At 46.4% G+C, this 17972-nt stretch overlaps 1 protein-coding gene across 1 annotated transcript; it reads right to left on the bottom strand.

The window, feature by feature from the left end:
- Positions 1 to 10881: 10881 nt before the first annotated feature.
- Positions 10882 to 15545, bottom strand: IL18 (interleukin 18; the record flags this gene model as incomplete). Its single annotated transcript, XM_084781725.1, has 3 exons — positions 10882 to 11837; positions 13838 to 13971; positions 15368 to 15545. Coding segments are annotated over 3 exons (537 nt in total), but the record flags the coding sequence as incomplete, so codon positions are not given.
- Between the last annotated feature and the right edge of the window lie 2427 nt (positions 15546 to 17972).

Below are 17972 nucleotides of genomic sequence, written 5' to 3'. Positions count from 1 at the left end.
CATGTTTTTAAATGCTGCCTTTCTGTGGCCAGATTCAAAGTGAGCCAGCACTGGCCTTGTAGATAGTGCTAAGGCTTCACAGGTGGTAGTAACCAACCAGAAGGATAAAGGTGACCCGAGAGTAGGGTCTTCAAAATAACTTCAAAGCTAATGCAACTGTTAACAGTACAGTGGCTGTAACGAGCAGTGCCTGCCTGCTGCACAGGCCAAAGGGAAACTGAGGCAGTAACGCTTTAGCGATCCCTTCCTAACCACAGCGAAAGGGTCAGTAACATGGTAAATAGTAACGATGCTGTAGGCACTGATCCTCAACACCAGGTGAGCCAGAAAGAATTCTGAAACATTCATTTTTTTTATGCGTTCAGATGCCTGTGAAAGTCAGAAGGCAGGAGTTCTGGCGACCCAACTCAGGTCATCAAGCACAGCAGCAAGCCCCTCACCTGCTAAGCCATCTCCTGTCTCTAAACCAGATTAAAAAAAGAAAAGAAAAAAAAAAAAGATTCTCTCATACAGTCATCCCAAGCACAATTTCTCCTTTTTCCACTCCTGGCTTCCAACCCCCTCCTCTCTCCTCCCTTCCCCTCCCTCCCTTCCCCTCCCTCCCTTCCCCTCCCTCCCTTCCCCTCCCTCCCTTTCAGCTTCAGAAAGAGCAGGCCTCCAAGAAAGGTCAGCTAAATAGGATAAAAACAAGATACAATAAGACCAGGTGGAAGAGCTCTCCCCCACCAGACAGGGTTTCTCTGTGTAGCATTGGCTGTCCTGGGCTCACTTTGTAGACCAGGCTGGCCTCGAACTTACAGCAATCCCCCTGCCTCTGCCTCCCTGAGTGCTGGGATTACGAGTAGGCACCACTGCACCTGACTGAATGAAAGCCCTCTTAAGAGACAAGGCAACCCAATTGGAAGTAAAGTCTCAATCAAGAGCAGGCCAAGTGTCAGAGAGACACCGGCTCCCACTGTTAGTAGCCCCACAAAACACCAAGCTAACATCTATACCATACACAGAGGACCTAGTGCAGTTATTTTTTGTTATTTTGTGTATGTGGGTTTCACCTGCATGTATGTATACAAGTGCACACACATACAAAAACCCACTGTAAGTGCAATGCCCATGGAGGCCAGAAGAGGGCACCAGATTCACATACTCCAGTCTCTGTGTCTGTGTCTGTGTCTGTGTGTCTGTCTGTCTCTCTCCTCCCTCCCTCCCTCCCTCCCTTCCTCCCTCCCTCCCTCCCTCCCTCCCTCTTTCTCTCTCTCTCTCTCTCTCTCTCCTAGTGAGAGTCCTCTGGAAAGGGAACAAGTGCTCTTACCCAGTGGGCCATCCAGCCTCCCAAGTAAGACTAGGATGCATTTCCTCCTTGGTTGGCCTGAAATTGTGGAATGTTGTGTTCATTGCCAGAGGTGCACGTCACCCCAGGAGGAAGGCAGTGCTGTGGCCTTGAGTAATAGTTACAAGGAACAAAGGCCCCTGGGCGCCAGTTCTCTTTTCCTGGTGTGTTCACCAGGGTAGATACAGTCTACAAAGTACAGCTTGTACTTTTACTCTGTATTAAAAGTGCGACTTTGTACCTCCTCTTCCGTTTCCTCTCACATCTGTACCCCGACTCTCAGAGCAGGACTCTAGCTAGTCGTCCTTAAGTTCACTTCTGCTTCGAAATGGTTTCGTCTATGAGATAAAGAACTTATAAGGGGACTCTGTACCCCCATTACCACTGTGAGCACAAGTCAAGATGCTAAAGGGGACAAGCCCAGAAGAGCCTGGGTCTTAGATGACATCACGGCACTGTTGTCGGTGTCCCCCGTCTGTCCTGTCCCCACCCCCTTCCCCCTTCCATCTGCAGTCTGCATCTGCCACCCTGCAGACAGCCCTTACGTGCACTTCTCTGCAGCAGCACAGCTCTTCCAGAGTAGGTGAGTGTGCTATTACTTGCAGCCAAAAGGAAATTACCTAGTGTGTGTGGATGCTTCATCATTCGTTACCTGGCCCTTTTGTTCATCTCTAGCTTGAATAATGATGTGATAAATGTTTTTGTCTTGTGGCGAACATAGTTTTCCATCTTTATCTTTAACCTCTATATTTGTGGAATTTATTCAAGTTTATCTTCTGTCGCTGTGTGCATGTGCTTGGGGGTCAGCATGTTTGTGCACCTGTAGAGGCCAGAGGAAGATGCTGGATCGTTTTCTCTCTCTCTCCCTTATATTTTGAGGCAGGGTCTCTCACTAAATTTTGACTAGCCTAGCTGCCCAGTGAGCTCATAGGCTCCTTCCCCTCAGTACTGTGGTGACTGGCATGTACTGCCATACCTAACATTTATGTGGAGGCTGGGGATTTGAACTCAGGTCCTCCTGCTTTAACAATAAGTGATCCTACCCACTGAGCCACATTTCTAGCCCCTAATTTCGCTTTTTGAATTTTCTGTTTTGTGACAGGGGTCTTGCTACATAGTCCAGACTGCCTTTGAACTCAACTCTGCAGCCCAGCTTGTTCTCAGACTCTCCCTGCTCCTCTTGCCTCAGTCTCTTGAGTGCAGGGAGTGTGGCCATGTGCGACCACACCCACCTTTTGACTTTATTGTGTTCTTTTCTTCCTCTCCTTGTGCCACAGCCAACACACACACACACACACACACACACACACACACACACACACACACATTTTTTCTATTTGTTACTGAGTTCGTGTCTTCAGATGTGAATAAAGAAGGACAGCATGGGCCGGCTGGCTGGCTGAGCAGTTAAGGGCACTCGCTGCTCTTCCAGAGAACCCAGGTCCAACCCCAAGCACACACATGGCAGCCCACAACTCTCTGTCACTCTACTTCCAGGGGAATCAGACTCTCTTTTGGCCTTTTTGGGTGTTACACACAGATGGTGCACAGACATACACGCTAACAAAACACCTACACACATATACGCATAACTTTCTTTTTCTTTTTGAGACAGTTTCTCTGTGTAGCCTTGGCTGTTCTGGACTCACTTTGTAGACCAGGCTGGCCTCAAACTCACAGACATTCATGTGCCTCTACCTTCCTGAGGGCTGGGGATACAGGCGTGCGCCACCATGCCCACCATGCCCGGCCTCACATAATGTTTTTTGTTTTTGTTTTTTTGTTTTTGTTTTTCAAGACAGGGTTTCTGAGTGTAGCCCTGGCTGTTCTGGACTCACTTTGTAGACCAGGCTGCCCTCGAACTCACAGTGATCTGCCTGCCTCTGCCTCCCAAGTGCTTGGGATTAAAGGCGTGCGCCACCACTGCCTGGCCCACATAATGTTTTTTAAAAACCATTTCCAACTTTATTTCTGGTTTGAATATTCTCTTGAAGAAATGGGTGTGAGCTGGGCAGTGGTGGTGCATGCCTTTAAACCCAGCAATCAGAAAACAGAGGCAGCCGGGCGTGGTGGCGCACGCCTTTAGTCCCAGCACTCGGAAGGCAGAGGCAGGTGGATCACTGTGAGTTCGAGGCCAGCCTGGTCTACAAAGTGAGTCCAGGACAGCCAAGGCTACACAGAGAGACTCTGTCTCGAAAAACCAAAAAAAACAAAACAAAACAGAAAACAGAGGCAAATGGATCTTGGAGTTCAAAGCCAGCCTGGCCAATAGAGTGAGTTCTGAGGCAGCCAAGGCTACATAGAGAAACCTTGTCTCAAAAAAACAAAAACAAAACCAAAACCCAAAAAACAAAAAAGAGACTGAGATGGTGTGACTGATGATTTGAGGGGAGCTATGACTCAGCTCTGTTGGTGGTCCTGGCCTCCTCTCCTTCAGACTGACTGTCACTCCCTCACAGACTGCCACTGTTGCTTGCCCTTCAGGCTCTTACAGCAGATCTTTGTACCTATTCACTATTCTTTTGAAAAGATTTTTTCCTACTGTCTTCTAGAAGCTTGTACAATTCAATAAATTTCTATTTAGCTCCTTTTGTTTGATCTAATAAACGTAGTCAAAACTGTTGTGGCATCGTCTTCAGTGACATACGCATTGGTGAATTACTCATGCGCCACTGGGTAGCCCTGTTCCAAGCCCACAGGAGCAGCCCCACTTAACGCCAGTGCATCGGAGAGCAAAGGCAAAAGCAAAGGCAAAAGTGAGGAGAAATGAAAGTGAGATGGAGATGTGCTCCCTTCCCTATGCTTTACACACACACACACACACACACACACACACACACACACACACACACACAGAGCAGGCTGTGGTGGCACATGCCTATAATCTGAGCAGTTGGGAGACAGAAACAACTGAATTATGAGTTTGAGACCAGCCTGAGCTATGCAGTGAGACACCCCCCCCCCCCATCTCAACAAAAACAAAAAGATGGAGCAGGGCAGGAAGAAGCTTTTCTCTGGCAGTCTTGTAATTTTAGCATCGTTCAAAACAAGAATGGATTCTGGCTGCATTAGGTGTTATGCTTAAGTTTCTAAAGCTTATTAAGTGTTCCAGGAAATAAACACCATAAGTAGAGGGGTGAGTCAGTAGAGCCTGTGAAACTTACGAAAACATATTAGTCACAGGGAGAGTGCAGCTGCCTAACGTGAACACAGCTTTCTCTTCGGGTCATTTCCACTGACAATTGGGAATCCCCACACCTGTTGCTCAATTTGGCTGCAGGGGCTGAGCACTGAGCAAGCTGCAGCAAGTAGGGTGGGTGCCCAGGAGCTGCTCCGTTCTGTTTGGAACTTTACTCTTTGTGTTGAAAATCAGTATGAATAACTGGGAGTGTTGCTAATAGCCAAGTATAAAGGACCCAGAAACATGTCGGAACTCTTTGGGGGAGATGTTTTGAAATGAGTTTAATTCGAATTTCGAGGTGATTTGGAAGGAATACATTCTGTGCTCTTAAACAAAGGGACAGAGAGTTGAGAATGGGACTGCCAATGAACTGTCAGTACAACAACTAGTTAGTAATAAACTGTCTAGAAGTTTCAGTCTATTTTCATGGTTCTTAAGAGTAGCAGAACTCAGAATGGATCTCTCTCTCTGTCTCTGTCTGTCTGTCTGTCTGTCTGTTTCTCTCTCTATACACACACACACACACACACACACACACACACACACATGTAAAGGGGATTTATTAGAATGACTTACAGGCTATGGTCTAACTCATTCAAACAATGACTGTGTATGAACAGGAAGTCCAAAAATCCAGAAGTTTCTTAGTCCACGTGAGGCTAGATGTCCCTGTTGGTCTTCAGCAGACTCTGGAATCCCAGAGAAGTGGGCTCTAATGCCAAGGAAGGAATGGACTTGTTAGCAAGGCAAGGGCAATCAAGCAGAGAGCAAAAGCATCCTTCTTCCATGTCCTTATATTGTCTTCCTGCAGAAGGTGTGGCCCAGATTAAACGTATGTCTTCCCATATGAAGATCCGGTTTAAAGACAGGTGTCTTCCTGCCTCAAAGGTCCCGACTAGAAGTGGACTCACCTACTGCAAACCAAGCAAAAAATACCTCACAGGTGTGCTTTCCTTTCCGGACTGTAGTTTATTCCAGATGTAGTCAAGGTGACAGCAAAGAACAGCCATCACAGAGTCCATTTCTAAATCTAAATTTACGCTGGGTGGGTATGGTTGTGTATGCAGGCTGAGGCAGGGGGATCTCCTGGCCTACGACATGAGTTAAAGGTCAACCTGAGTTTTAATGAGATGCTGGTTGCCCCAAATTTAAAAAAAAAAAAAAATAGAAATCAGGAGCTGGGGAGATGGTTTTGTGGGTAAAGCTTTTGCCTTGCAAATATGAGGACTGCTGTTTGGATCCCCAGAACCCACGTGGCCTGCCTGTAATTCCAGCTTTAGAAGGATGAAATGGGATGGCCAGTGCAAGCTAGCTTGTGAGACTCGCCATACTGGCAAGCTCCGGCTTTGATTGAGGGACTCTGCCTCAATGAATGAGGTGGAAGAGCTATGAAGGACGGGTGGCTCCTAACGTCAACCTCAGGCCTCCACAGACACATGCACACGCATGCACATGCGTCCACACGCCTGTGTGCCTACACACATGCAAACATATATGAACACCACACATAAACACAAAAATGGAAACAGGAAAACAATGTCTCCTTTTCTTCATTGTAAAGAGGATTAACCTTTTCTTCAGGAACCCTTATTGCTCAGCAGCACAGACCAGTGGGGTGTTCGATGTGTGGAGAAGGAGAAGTCGGACATATGATGGCCGAACTGGGCTCCTTTGTTTGTCTGATCCATTGTGGCCTGATCATGGGACAAGGGCATGGGCTTTAAGTTTAAGGGTCAGATTTTGAAGATTGGAAATACGTTTTTCTTTTTATAAGCCAGGCAGGGTGGCTTACACCTTCAATCCAGCACTCAGGCGGCAGAAGTAGGTAAATCATTGTGAGTTCAAGGCTAGCCTGGTCTACGTTACAAGTTCCAGGCCAGCCAAGGCTACCTAGTGAAACTCTGTCTCAAAAACAAGACAAAACAAACAAACAAACGAAACAACAACAACAACAAAACCCAACCAACCAACCAAAACCCCCTAAGTTCTAAGCTAATAAATTATAAGTGGAATTGGATGCGTGGGGAGGCAGAAGTTTAAGATTATGCTGCTTCTTGAGGTAAGCTGAGGCATTAAAGCACCCACAGCAGATACTGTTTTCAGTAAGGTTGGGGAGGGCAGTTCATGCCCAAATTCCAGGATCTGGGAGGCTGAGTGAAGAGAATCAGGAGCTACAGCTACATAGGGAGTTTGAGATCAGCCTGGGATTATTGGAGACCCTGCTTCAAATCACACACACACACACACACACACACACACACACACACACACACACACACACAGAGAGAGAGAGAGAGAGAGAGAGAGAGAGAGAAGAGAGAAGCTTGATTTCCTGCCCAGCTTCCTTCATTAATGGATTGTAATCTGTAACTGTGAACAAGTACCAGCCCCTCCCCCACTGTTTCTGTTGGAGTGCTGCATCACAGCAACAGAATGAAAGCCCAAACCACCTAGGAAGATTAGGATGAGCTGTGGATAACAAGTAATCAAGACTTCTTAGTCGAGGCTTAGTTACCATTCATTTCAGGAATGTGTGTTATGGGCTATGAATTCTCTGCCAAAGAAATGAGCCAATTCAAGCAGCTCTCAGGCAAGTTCACTGATCTCACAGGAGGAGGTCAGGGAAGTCGCCATGCGGTGGGAGACAGAAAAGCAGGGGCAGAGAGAAAGCACATGTGCTTAGAGGGGAGAGAGGAGATACAGAGGGGGCAGAATGCAATCATTTTATAATCCAAAATGTCTGGATTATATAGTGAAGAGCTTCATGGGGAGAGGAAACCCTGTCCCTGAGCTGAAAAGTTCAGGGTAGAGGGTATGGCATGCCAGCCATTGCCCTGTAACAGGTAGGGACTGAGGAATGCTGGGAGAACCTGGAGACCAGGTCCGCTTTGGTTAAATACTCACCTCCGCTGCTCATCCTGTGTCTAAATCCCAACATTAAGATTTTTTCATTTATTTTATTTTCATTTGAGTGAATGAAGGGCCCATATTTGTGTGGTAGTCAGAGGACAACTTGTGCAATTCAGTTCTCTCCCTCCATCATGTGGTCCCTGGGGATGGGACTCAGAGCCTGTTAGGCCTGGTGACAGGTGCTTTTATCCGCTATATCCTCTCTCCCTGACCAAAGGGTTTTGCCTTTAATTGTTTCCCTTTATTTTTATTTTATGTGTATGGGTTTTTGGGCTGGATGTATGTTTGTGCACCACATGTGTGCAGTGCCCAGGGAGACCAGAACAAGATGTCAGATCCTCTGGAACTGAGGCTGCCATGTGCCATGTGGGTGCTGGGAATTGAACCCAGGTCCTGTGGAAGAGCAGCCAGTGTTCTTAACTGCTAAGCCGTCTCTCCAGCCCCAAGATTTTGTTTTTAATTGTGTTTCCCCAACACACATGCAGGCAACATCTGTGGAAAAAAAAAAAAGAACTGGTATCTTTGAGTCTTTCAGGGGAACTGACTTGTGACTCATGCTCTTGTTTTACTAGGGACGTTTGTCTTCTTCATGTCCTTTATCCTGTTTTCTTAGGTCACCCCTCTATTTTGTGTAGTTATGACTTCCTGAATAAGATAAAGTTATGACCTTTATGCAACATAAAATGAACACATAGCTGGGCTGGGCATGGTGGGCACACGGCAGTAATGCTAGAACTTGGGGAGACTGAGGTAGGAGGGCACATGAGATGGCTTTACCAGCTACAAGTGCTGGCTGCCAAGCCTGATGACCTGATTCACCCATTTACTCTTAAAGGTTGTCCTCTGACTTCCACACACATGGATCGCATGCGATCACAGTCGCATGTGTATGTGCGCACACACACACACACACACACACACACACACACACACACACACACATATACTACTACTACTACTATCAGGCTTAATGACTACTTAGAAAATGCTACTCTTACATTTAGCCTTCAGGTGTTTGCTTCCTTACACGTGCACACCTCCCTGAGATCAGCTTGCCCTTGGAGACCGAGTTAAGAACTTGATTTATGGCCATCTGTGCAGTAAATGACCCGTTGCTTGGCGTGTAACAGTGCACTTAGTATGGGCAGGCTTGATCCCTTACCTGGGTTCATCTTTCCATGTCAAGGTGCCAGGAGAGAAGGGTGGCGCCTTCTCAGTTACTGGAAGACTTGGGTGTGCACTGCTATCAAGGTGGAAGAGGCATGTTGGTCAGGCAGGGCCAACGCGTTGGTTCTGCACGTTGTGTGCAGCTTGTACTGGTGACCTCACCACTTTTAGCCCAGAAGGTGTTGGCATTCTGTTTTCCATAGTAAATCTTTAACCATGCAAGATTCTGAGGTTACCGGCCACTGATAAATGACAAGCAAAGCCTAAGTGACAGATGTCACCTTTTGCCCCTCAGCACAGTCTAGGCTCTTGACTTGGGTACTCAAGATTTCAGAGCTTTGAAGGGTTGCAAACTTTTAAATGTTATTAGTTGTTTATTTTGAGAGAGAGAGAGAGAGAGAGAGAGAGAGAGAGTACACATGCTCATGTTTCAAAGCATAACAAGTAAGTGGAGGTCAGAGGACAACTTGCAGGAGTTTGTTGTGGAAGTTCTGGTGTCTTAAAAACTAAGTTATGTTATGTAAATGTGGTTTTGTTTTAATCCCAGGTGTGAGTTATGGGGCTGCTTTAGATTGTCCACAGCAGCTGACTGTTTGCGTCATGTGGGCTCTCAGCAGCTGCAGACAGTTTAATAGCCACAGCAGGGCAAGAGGCAGGGGCGGGGTAGGGTAGGGGTTGGGGGGGTTGGGGTTGGGGTTGGGGGCTCCAAGTAAGAAGAAGGCTGCTGCTGTTTCTGGCTGTTGTTGGACTTGCCCCGAGGAACCCAAGGACCCTAACCAGTAAGAGACCCACATCCCTTCTCCCCTTCTTTTTCTCCTGCCTAGGGTGGATAAGGGTTGGAAGGGAGGAAGAGCTATAAGAACCCATTAAAATAGTTAAAGGCGCCTACAGGAGTTGGTTCTTTCCCTCCCACTTGTGGGCTCTGGGGATCAAACTCAGGTCACCAGGTCCTGTAGCAAACTGCCATGTTGCCAGCTCCTCTTTCTTCTTCTTCTTCTTCTTCTTCTTCTTCTTCTTCTTCTTCTTCTTCTTCTTCTTCTTCTTCTTCTTCTTCTTCTTCTTCTTTTCCTCCTCCTCCTCCTCCTCCTCCTCCTTCTTTTCCTTTTTTCCCCCCAAGAAAGGTCTCATGTATCCCAGGTTAGATCTGTACTTGCTAAGCAGTTGAGGATGACTTCGAACCCCTGTTTGTCCTTCCTTCACCCGCCATGGCCCGTTTCACTGCACCCAGTACCAGCAGTCCAGCCATGGAACATTAAGGGACCCAAATGATGTGTAATTCCGCACCCAGCGATGTGGAAGTACAGGACGCACAGGCTCAGGCGCCTCCTGGAAAAGCAAGTCTCCGGCAGAGGTGGGAGAGGATCGGTGAGAGCTTCCCTGTTCTAGGGCTGGGGTGCACACTCACCCTCAAAGGACCACTGTGAGTGAGGAACTGTCACGAAGGTAAGGGCGGGATAATGCCAGGGGGGATAATGTCGGTCAACATAATGGCCCGAGTAACCTGAACCTGCATGCATAAGGAGGGAGGCAAAATGGATCTGGGAGCAGTGACCAAGAATGCCAACCACGCAGGTGGAGGCAGCCAAACTCCTAAAAGTGTTGCATGGGCAGGGGTGAGAGTTGGCTAAGAGTAACTTTGTAGCAGCCAGCCAGAGACCAAAAGAGAGTGGTGGATGTCTCAGCCATCTCAGCCGATGCCACAGTGTGGTGACAACTGAGGACTAAGTTCCCTACCCATCCCATGCCTGATTCCTTGGTACTTTCCTTGCCCTGCCTCCCCCACCATCGCCCAATGGAACTTAGAAACAGCCCTGGACAAAGAGGGGCATCCTGAAAAAAATTCTAAAATCTAGTTCCCACTGCTTTCAGAATGTTGAGAATATGGAGAAGAAATGGAAACACAGAGGATGCTGTGTTCCTTCCCCACAGTCTGTGGCAGCCCTCTGTCCTACACAGAGCACCTTCTAGTGAGTCCCGTGGTCACAAGCTAGAAAGAAACAGTCCCTCCTTACATGTGTCTCTTAAAATCTTGTTTTCCAGACTTAAGTGACGTGTTTTCAGTGAAAGGTCACCCAGCAGTGGGCCTTCTCCCCTGAACTTTGTTTTTATTGCCTGAATTTTTAGAAGAAACTAAGATTTTTTCCCCTGATATGTATTTTAAAAATTTTTTTAAATATTATTTTATTTTTTAAGAGACAGGGTTTCTCTGTGTGGTTCTGGCTGTCCTGGATCTCGCTCTGTAGACCAGGCTGGCCTTGACTCACACAGAATATTATTTAACTTTTAATTTATTATTATTTTTTTTAGACAGGGTCTCAAGTAGCCAAAGCTTGCCTCAAACTTGCTATAATAGTCAAGGATGACCTAAACATCTCCATCCTCTTGCTTTTTCTCCTGGGATTACAGGAGTGGACCACAATGGTTAGTTTTATGTGATGCTAGAGATTCAGCCTAGTAGTTTGTGTGTACTTCAGGCACTCCACCATTGGAGTCACATCTTATTTCCACCTTTCATATTTGCTCTCTGTCTTAATGTTTTAAAAATTATTATTATTTTTTTTCTTTTTGAGACAAAGTTTTTGTGTTTTAGCCCTGGCTGTCTTGGAACTCACTTTGTAGACCAGGCTGGCCTCAAACTCACAGATACCTGCCTGCCTCTGCCTCCCTGAGTGCTGGGATTAAAGGCGTGTGCCACCAGCGCCTCACTTATTTTATTTTTAATTAAGGTATTTGTGTGTGTGTTGTGCCCGTGGAGACCGGAAGAAGGTGTCAGAGCTTCTGTGATGTGAGGCTCACCCGTGTAAAGTTCACATGTGGCTAACTCAATGTATCTTCCATGTGGTGATGCATCCAGGGCCATTCTCCAGGAAGTAGAAATTGGGCTAGACACATGAGACAAACAAACTTTTTTTTGCTTTATAAATGATGCAGCCTCGGGCGTTCTGTTATGGCAATACCGGAATGGATCCTCATTAAGGCTCGTGCATGATAGATAAACATCTTTCTGGAACACAAAAACCTTAATACCTAATTCTGAGGCAGGTTGGTAACAGTAAACATTACAGATTTATCCCTCCTGTCATCCTTCCTTTTCAGAATGAGTTTGAAAGCATCATCTTCCTTTTGGCAAGCTAGAAAGTGTCCTTTGTACAGCGAAGATTCAAATTGCATTTTATCGTGCCCTGGAACGCGTTTCTGAAAGAATATGAGATCACTCTCTGTATCATCTATTTCTTCAGGTGGACTCATTTCCTGTGGAGAAAACACACAATACACAATTCTTAGGGGTGTGAACAATTGGAGTGGTTGAGAGCGCTAGCTGCTCTGGTCTCTCAGAGATCTGGAATTTGGCTCTGAGCACCCACACTGGGCAGCTCACAATGTCTGGTCTCCAGCACCAGGGGCTCCGACTCCCCCTTCTGACCTCTGAAAAAACACACGTACACACAGACTTGCACACAGGAAATCTTTTTTTCTAAAAGGATATTAACAATTTGAATATGTGCAGTTTATTTGGAAGTGTATTACTAAATGATCTTAAAGCGGCTTTAGTTTTTGCATAAGTTAAGGGAAAACCCTCTGAATATAGGAGTAATAGGAGAAGGCCTGCCTCTCTTTAATTCCTAACCTGTCTTTCCATCCATTCGGTCCTTTTCCACTGCGGAATGCTCATCAGCCCACAGGCCTCCTGGTTCCCTTATGCCCAGAGAGCTGCCATCCTTCTGTTCTCCTCCACCACGTGGAAGTTTGTGTCTGTTAAGAGGTACAGTTCCAGCAAAGCCAGCCACCTCTTTGGGCTCATTTCAGTGCTTGTCTTCTTCAGTCATCCATAGCTAACCACACTGACGACCTCCTCCCTTTTGAGCGCAGTGGCTCTGGTTTCTCAATCTGCCACGAGAGAGGCAGGAGCTATCAAGAATCTCGGAAGCTGTGCGTGGTGGTGCATGCCTTTTATCCCAGCACTCGGGAGGCAGAGGCAGAGGGAGGTGGATTGCTGTGAGTTTGAGACCAGCCTGGTCTACACAGCAAGTCTAGGACAGCCAAGGCACACAGAGAAGCCCTGTCTTTAAAAAAAAAAATCTCTGCTTCCTCTTTCTATGGATCCTGGAACTAAGCTGTAGTGATTAGACCCAGTAGTTGTTTTCTGCTGAGTCTTGGGTTTCCTGGTAGCCCAGCTGTGCTGGCACAGTCTGTGGCCCCTGCCCTGCCGCCTTGCCAGGTGTGACAGTGCACAGTAGTCTCTCCTTTCTGTCCTGAGATTAGTCCCTTTGGCTGGGCCCAGGCTGATTCCTGTGTCTTTTGTTCAGATGCCAGGGTCCTATCAGGACTAATCCTGGTGTCTGGAAGCTGCAGTCCCTCACACTGGGCATGGAACTGCTGGGAGTGACTGGCTTTTCCTATTCTCACTTCTTGCCTACCTTTTAGGGTTAGAAAATATGGGCATTGCCCAAGGTTCTGCCATGTTAATCACAGACTTGATATTTTGGAGTTAATTTTGACCCCGTGGTAGCAAAGATCCTCATGATCCTATGGACTGATAGAGAAATTGCTAGAATTAAAAAGCATCCTACCCTCCTAAGAAGGCTAGGTGTGGGGGTGGGGTGGGGAGGTGGCTTTCAACTAAACTAGTTACAGAACTGACAGCCATAATTCTTTGCCGTTGTCCTTTAGCTACCTGACTGGCCATGAGGTGATGGTAATGTAAATTAATGTCTCATCAGCATTTGCTTCTGAAGCTGCTCCTGGTAAATCAGAAGAGCCTTTAAGCTCTGGGAGATGACCTAGGACCAACTTGAAGCTTAAAGTCTGAGAAGTAACCCCTTAGCTCCAAAGCCCTAGTGGTACGGCAGGGAGATGAAGTTGGATCTTATCTATGGCCACAGTGGCTAAGATCTGAACTAGTGAGAGACCCAGAGAGACAATGACAGACACCTGTGATCGTAGCACCTGCCAGTAGAGACGGAAGGGTTAAAAGTTCAAGGTCACCCTGAACTATACACTGAGTTTGAGGTCAGTCAAGGATACGAGAAACTCTTGTCAGGAAAAACCACTCAGCTGTCCCTTCCTTTTTGACAGCTTCAGGGACAAAATTAGACGTCCGAAAGCGTCATCACACTAGGCTGAAGGGCTTGATGATTCCCGCAGCCAGCCCTGTCAGTGCTTGTCTCTGCTCTTTGGTCTCTAGATAAAAGGTTGGTCTGAGGATATCTTGCTTTTATACTTTTGTCTATTAACATGAAGCTTAATCTTACCTCAAAGGAAATGATCTTGTTCTTACAGGAGAGAGTTGACATTGTTTTGTCCTTCACGGAGAGGGTCACAGCTAGTCCTCTTCTTTCATCATCTTTATACATATATATTATCAGTCTGGTCTGGGGTCCATTTGCTGAAATAAATATCAATAAGTGAGACCATAAATTAAAATATTTCCCCTCCCCAATCAATACCTCTAGAAACTTATCCAAAGGGTATATATCCTTTAATCATAATAGATTGGCCACTACCCTGCACTCAAGTTTGGCCAGACAGTCAACAGACGTGATGCACAGCTAGCCAGACACTCCTGAAAACACACAGGGTATTATAAAACATGGGTAGGCAACATACATGTGTAAAAAAACACTTTCTGAGTGGGGCTGGGGAGATGGCTTAGTGATTAAGAGCACTGACTGCTCTTCCAGCGGTCCTGAGTTCAACTCCCCACACCCATATGACAGCTCACAAGTGTCTAGAACTCCAAGATCTGACACCCTCACACAGACATGCATGCATGCATGCAGGCGAAACACCAATGCACGTTAAAAAAAAGCCCATATTCTGAATGTGTTAAAGACATTCTGATTTGTGTGTGTGTGTGTGTGTGTGTGTGTGTGTGTGTGTGTGTGTGTGTGTGTTAAAGATATCATAAGTCCTGCCCGGTGTGTATGCGCACACCTTTGATTCCAGCATTCAGGAGGCTGAAGCAGGTGGATCTCTGAGTTATAGGCCAGCCTGGTCTGCAGAGTGAGTTCCAAGCCTACCAGGGCTACATAGTGAGATCCTGTCTCAAAACAAAAACAAAAACAACCCCCAAACAGACCGTTATTCTGAGTCTAAAGATTATGTTTAACTGTTGAATGTTCAACAGAATATTAAAAACCTATTTGCTGAGGTAAAAATCTTAGGATAGGACTTTTTCAAGAATATATATTCAACCCAGCCCCAAGCTGTGCTCTTTGGAGCTTATATCTCGAGGGGCACAGTGAGCTTGCTCGTCTTCCGAGGCGCTCTTGCCGTCTCGCGGAAGACAGGTCCGTTTGGGATGTTTCTGTTTCACTTTTCATTTTGAGTTTTGATGATGCCAGGGTGTGTTGAGCTGAGAAGTGGGAAGGAAGGGTCCAGCTTGCCAGGGCGCATCTCCAGGGAGGACAGTTGAAAGAAGGGAAGTGGCTGTCCACACGGAGGCTCGGGGTGCCACGGAGGCTCGGGGTGCCACGGAGGCTCGGGGTGCCACGGAGGCTCGGGGTGCCACGAAGGCTCGGGGTGCCACGGAGGCTCGGGGTGCCACGGAGGCTCGGGGTGCCACAGAGGCTCGAGGTGCCACGGCCTCTACCAGTGTCTTTGTTGGATCCAACTCCTCACTCCAACTAAAAACATGGGTGCTCTCTAAGGTGAAATTGCATTTACTACTGCGACTCCCCATCTAAGGATGGAGTCTGACATTTGACAATGCGGGCAGTAAAACGGAGAGGGGAAGGAGTGGGTGGTCAACTCTGTGTTTGTAAAAGGGTAGGGAAAGGTACCCCCTATCTCAGCATCAGTCATATCCTCGAACACCGGCCATTTTCCTCTGTCAATGAAGAGGACTTGCTCATTGATATTCCGTATGACTGTGGTTGTGGGGTGAAGCCTGCCAAAGTGGTCAGATTCCAGGTCTCCTGTAACACATATTGAATCATTGACAGTAAGTTGTTTGTTTGTTTTTTCAGATCAACAAATAGACCTAGCAATACCATTCTCCAGAGTCAGTTCAACCCTTTGTTCTAGAATCAGCAAAGAGCAGCAAGCTGGCTGTGTTTTATCTGTTTCTGAGAGCACACACTGTGTTTCCTGTTTGTGCTTGGAACTACTCTCCCTCCGAACATGCAAATGTTTTCCGTCCTGACCAGTCTCTTAGCCTTTTGTTTTCTTATGCTTTTATTCTTGCTGTCTCTGTCCTTAGACCTCACCACACCCTCCCATCTCCTGCCTTCCCGTCCTTCCCTTCATAACTGCACCTTGGGCTTCATTATAGCATTTTGTTAGTACCTTAAATCCTTAACCTATTCATGCAGATGTACGAGCTGTACCACCACAGGCTCATCGATGGACAATACTTTGTTTTTCAGTTGAGCTCTGTCTCTCACACTTTACAGCTGTAGTTTCAAGTCTTGTTGCTCTCAGGATCTTTACCCTATCATTTCTAATTTCCTTTTTAAGAAACTCCCCTCCCTCTCTCCCTCCCTCCCTCCTTCCCTCCCTTCCTCTTCCCTCTCCTTTTCTCCCCTGTCCTTCCCTGTCTCTTTTTTATTTTTAGAGATAGTTTCTGTGAGTAGTCTTGGCTGTCCTGGAACTTTCACTGTAGACTAAGCTGGCCTTGAACTTAGAGATCTGCCTGCCTCTGGCTCCCAAGTGGGATTAAAGGTGTGCACCACCACCATGCTTGCCTAGGGAATTACATCTTGCTAGTATACTTATGAACTCAATGGTGGGATCAGTTCTTTTTCTCTACCAAAGAAAGATACAGAAAAAAGTGCCCCCGCATCAGAGGCAGAGTCAGCTTGTACTCTGCATATAATGGATTGAGGCTTTGGTTTGCCAACTCTTCCTTCTCTTCTGTCAATCTGGCATTTCCATTTCTTGATTTAATCCTGAACAGTCAGACACTTTGTGCTAACACTGTTGAACAAGGATGCTACTACTGGGTGTGCCTAGCACCGGGGATGCTAAGGCAGGAGGATCACAAGTTTGAAGCCTGTCCCAGGGAGTATAGTGAGTTCTGGGCCAGTCTAGACTGTATAGTCAGAACCAATGTCAAACCAGACCAAACAACAACAGAAACCTCCAGGAATCTTGCAAGGGCACTGTAAACGAGGGTAGTAAGATGGGAAATTATAAGTCCATCTGCTGGGGAATTAAAGGTTTATTATGCTCTCACCATATAATTTAATCTAGCTGCAGTTAATAACTACCAAGCAAACAGCCCTATGGACAGTTTCTCCCAGCTGACAGTGGATGTGTCTCAAGCACATTTTAATTTGCGAAGAAAGAAAAATAAGTTTATACTTTACCTTCATCTTCAGCTAAAGGGAGGAAAAGAGAAACACAACACAGTAAATTATATAGTTCAGTTTAACATGTCCCCTCCACTGCTCTTTTGCTACTTTACTCTTTCTTCCATCCCTTCCCCCAACTCTCTCTCGAGACAGGATCTTACTATAAGACTCTGGCTGTCCTGGAACTCATGTTATAGACTAGACTGGCCTCAAACGCACCGAGTTTGCCTCTACCTCCTGACGTGCTGAGATTGAAGACACGTTCCCACCATGCCTGGCCCTACTCCTCATCCCTTAGCCTCTGTGCAATAGTGATGGGCTCCGTGGACCTCCATTATGAACATCAGATGACAAGTATTCAGGGGTCCATAAAATTAAGCTTAGTCATGTATGCTAACACATTTAGATATGTTAGGTATAAAACTTAAATCCAGAGCTGGAGAGATGGCTCCGTGGTTAAGAGCACCGTCTGCTCTTTCAGAGGACTCAGGCTTGATTTCCAGCATGCACATGGAAGCTCACGCCATATGTAACTCCAGTTCTAGGGGATCCAGTGTCTTCCTGTGGACTCCATGGGCAGACCATGCATGTGGTGCACAGGCGTACATGCAGGAGAGCCAGCCATACACATAAAATAAATAATAATTAAAAGATTTCAATCTGCCAAGTGCGGTGGCACATGCCTCTAATCCCAGCACTCAGGGAGGCAGAGGCAGGCAGATATCTGTGAGTTTGAGGCCAGCCTGATCTACAAAGTAAGTCCAGGACAGCCAGGGCTACTCTGCCTTAAAAAACAAAAACAAAAAAATCCCAAAAACCAACAAAAAAACCAAACCAAACCAAATCAACAACAAAAAACCCAAAAAACAAAAACAAAAACCCAAAACCCACAATTTGTGATTCTCAGTACACAGATAAAGTATTTTTTAATAAAGTGGCAAACATTTCTTTCAAATTTATTGTTTAAGTGGAAAGACATCTAAGGATCAAATCGTCCGTGGAGATATAATTAGAAGAATCTCTCTCTGTCTCTGTCTATCTCTGTCTCTGAGTATATACACAAGACTGGTGTATATAAAACTGGGTGTCATGA

Source organism: Acomys minous (assembly GCF_964271855.1).
Source record: "Acomys minous genome assembly, chromosome: 5".
NCBI lineage: Eukaryota > Metazoa > Chordata > Mammalia > Rodentia > Muridae > Acomys > Acomys minous.
This window is presented reverse-complemented; position numbering and strand designations above follow the sequence as displayed.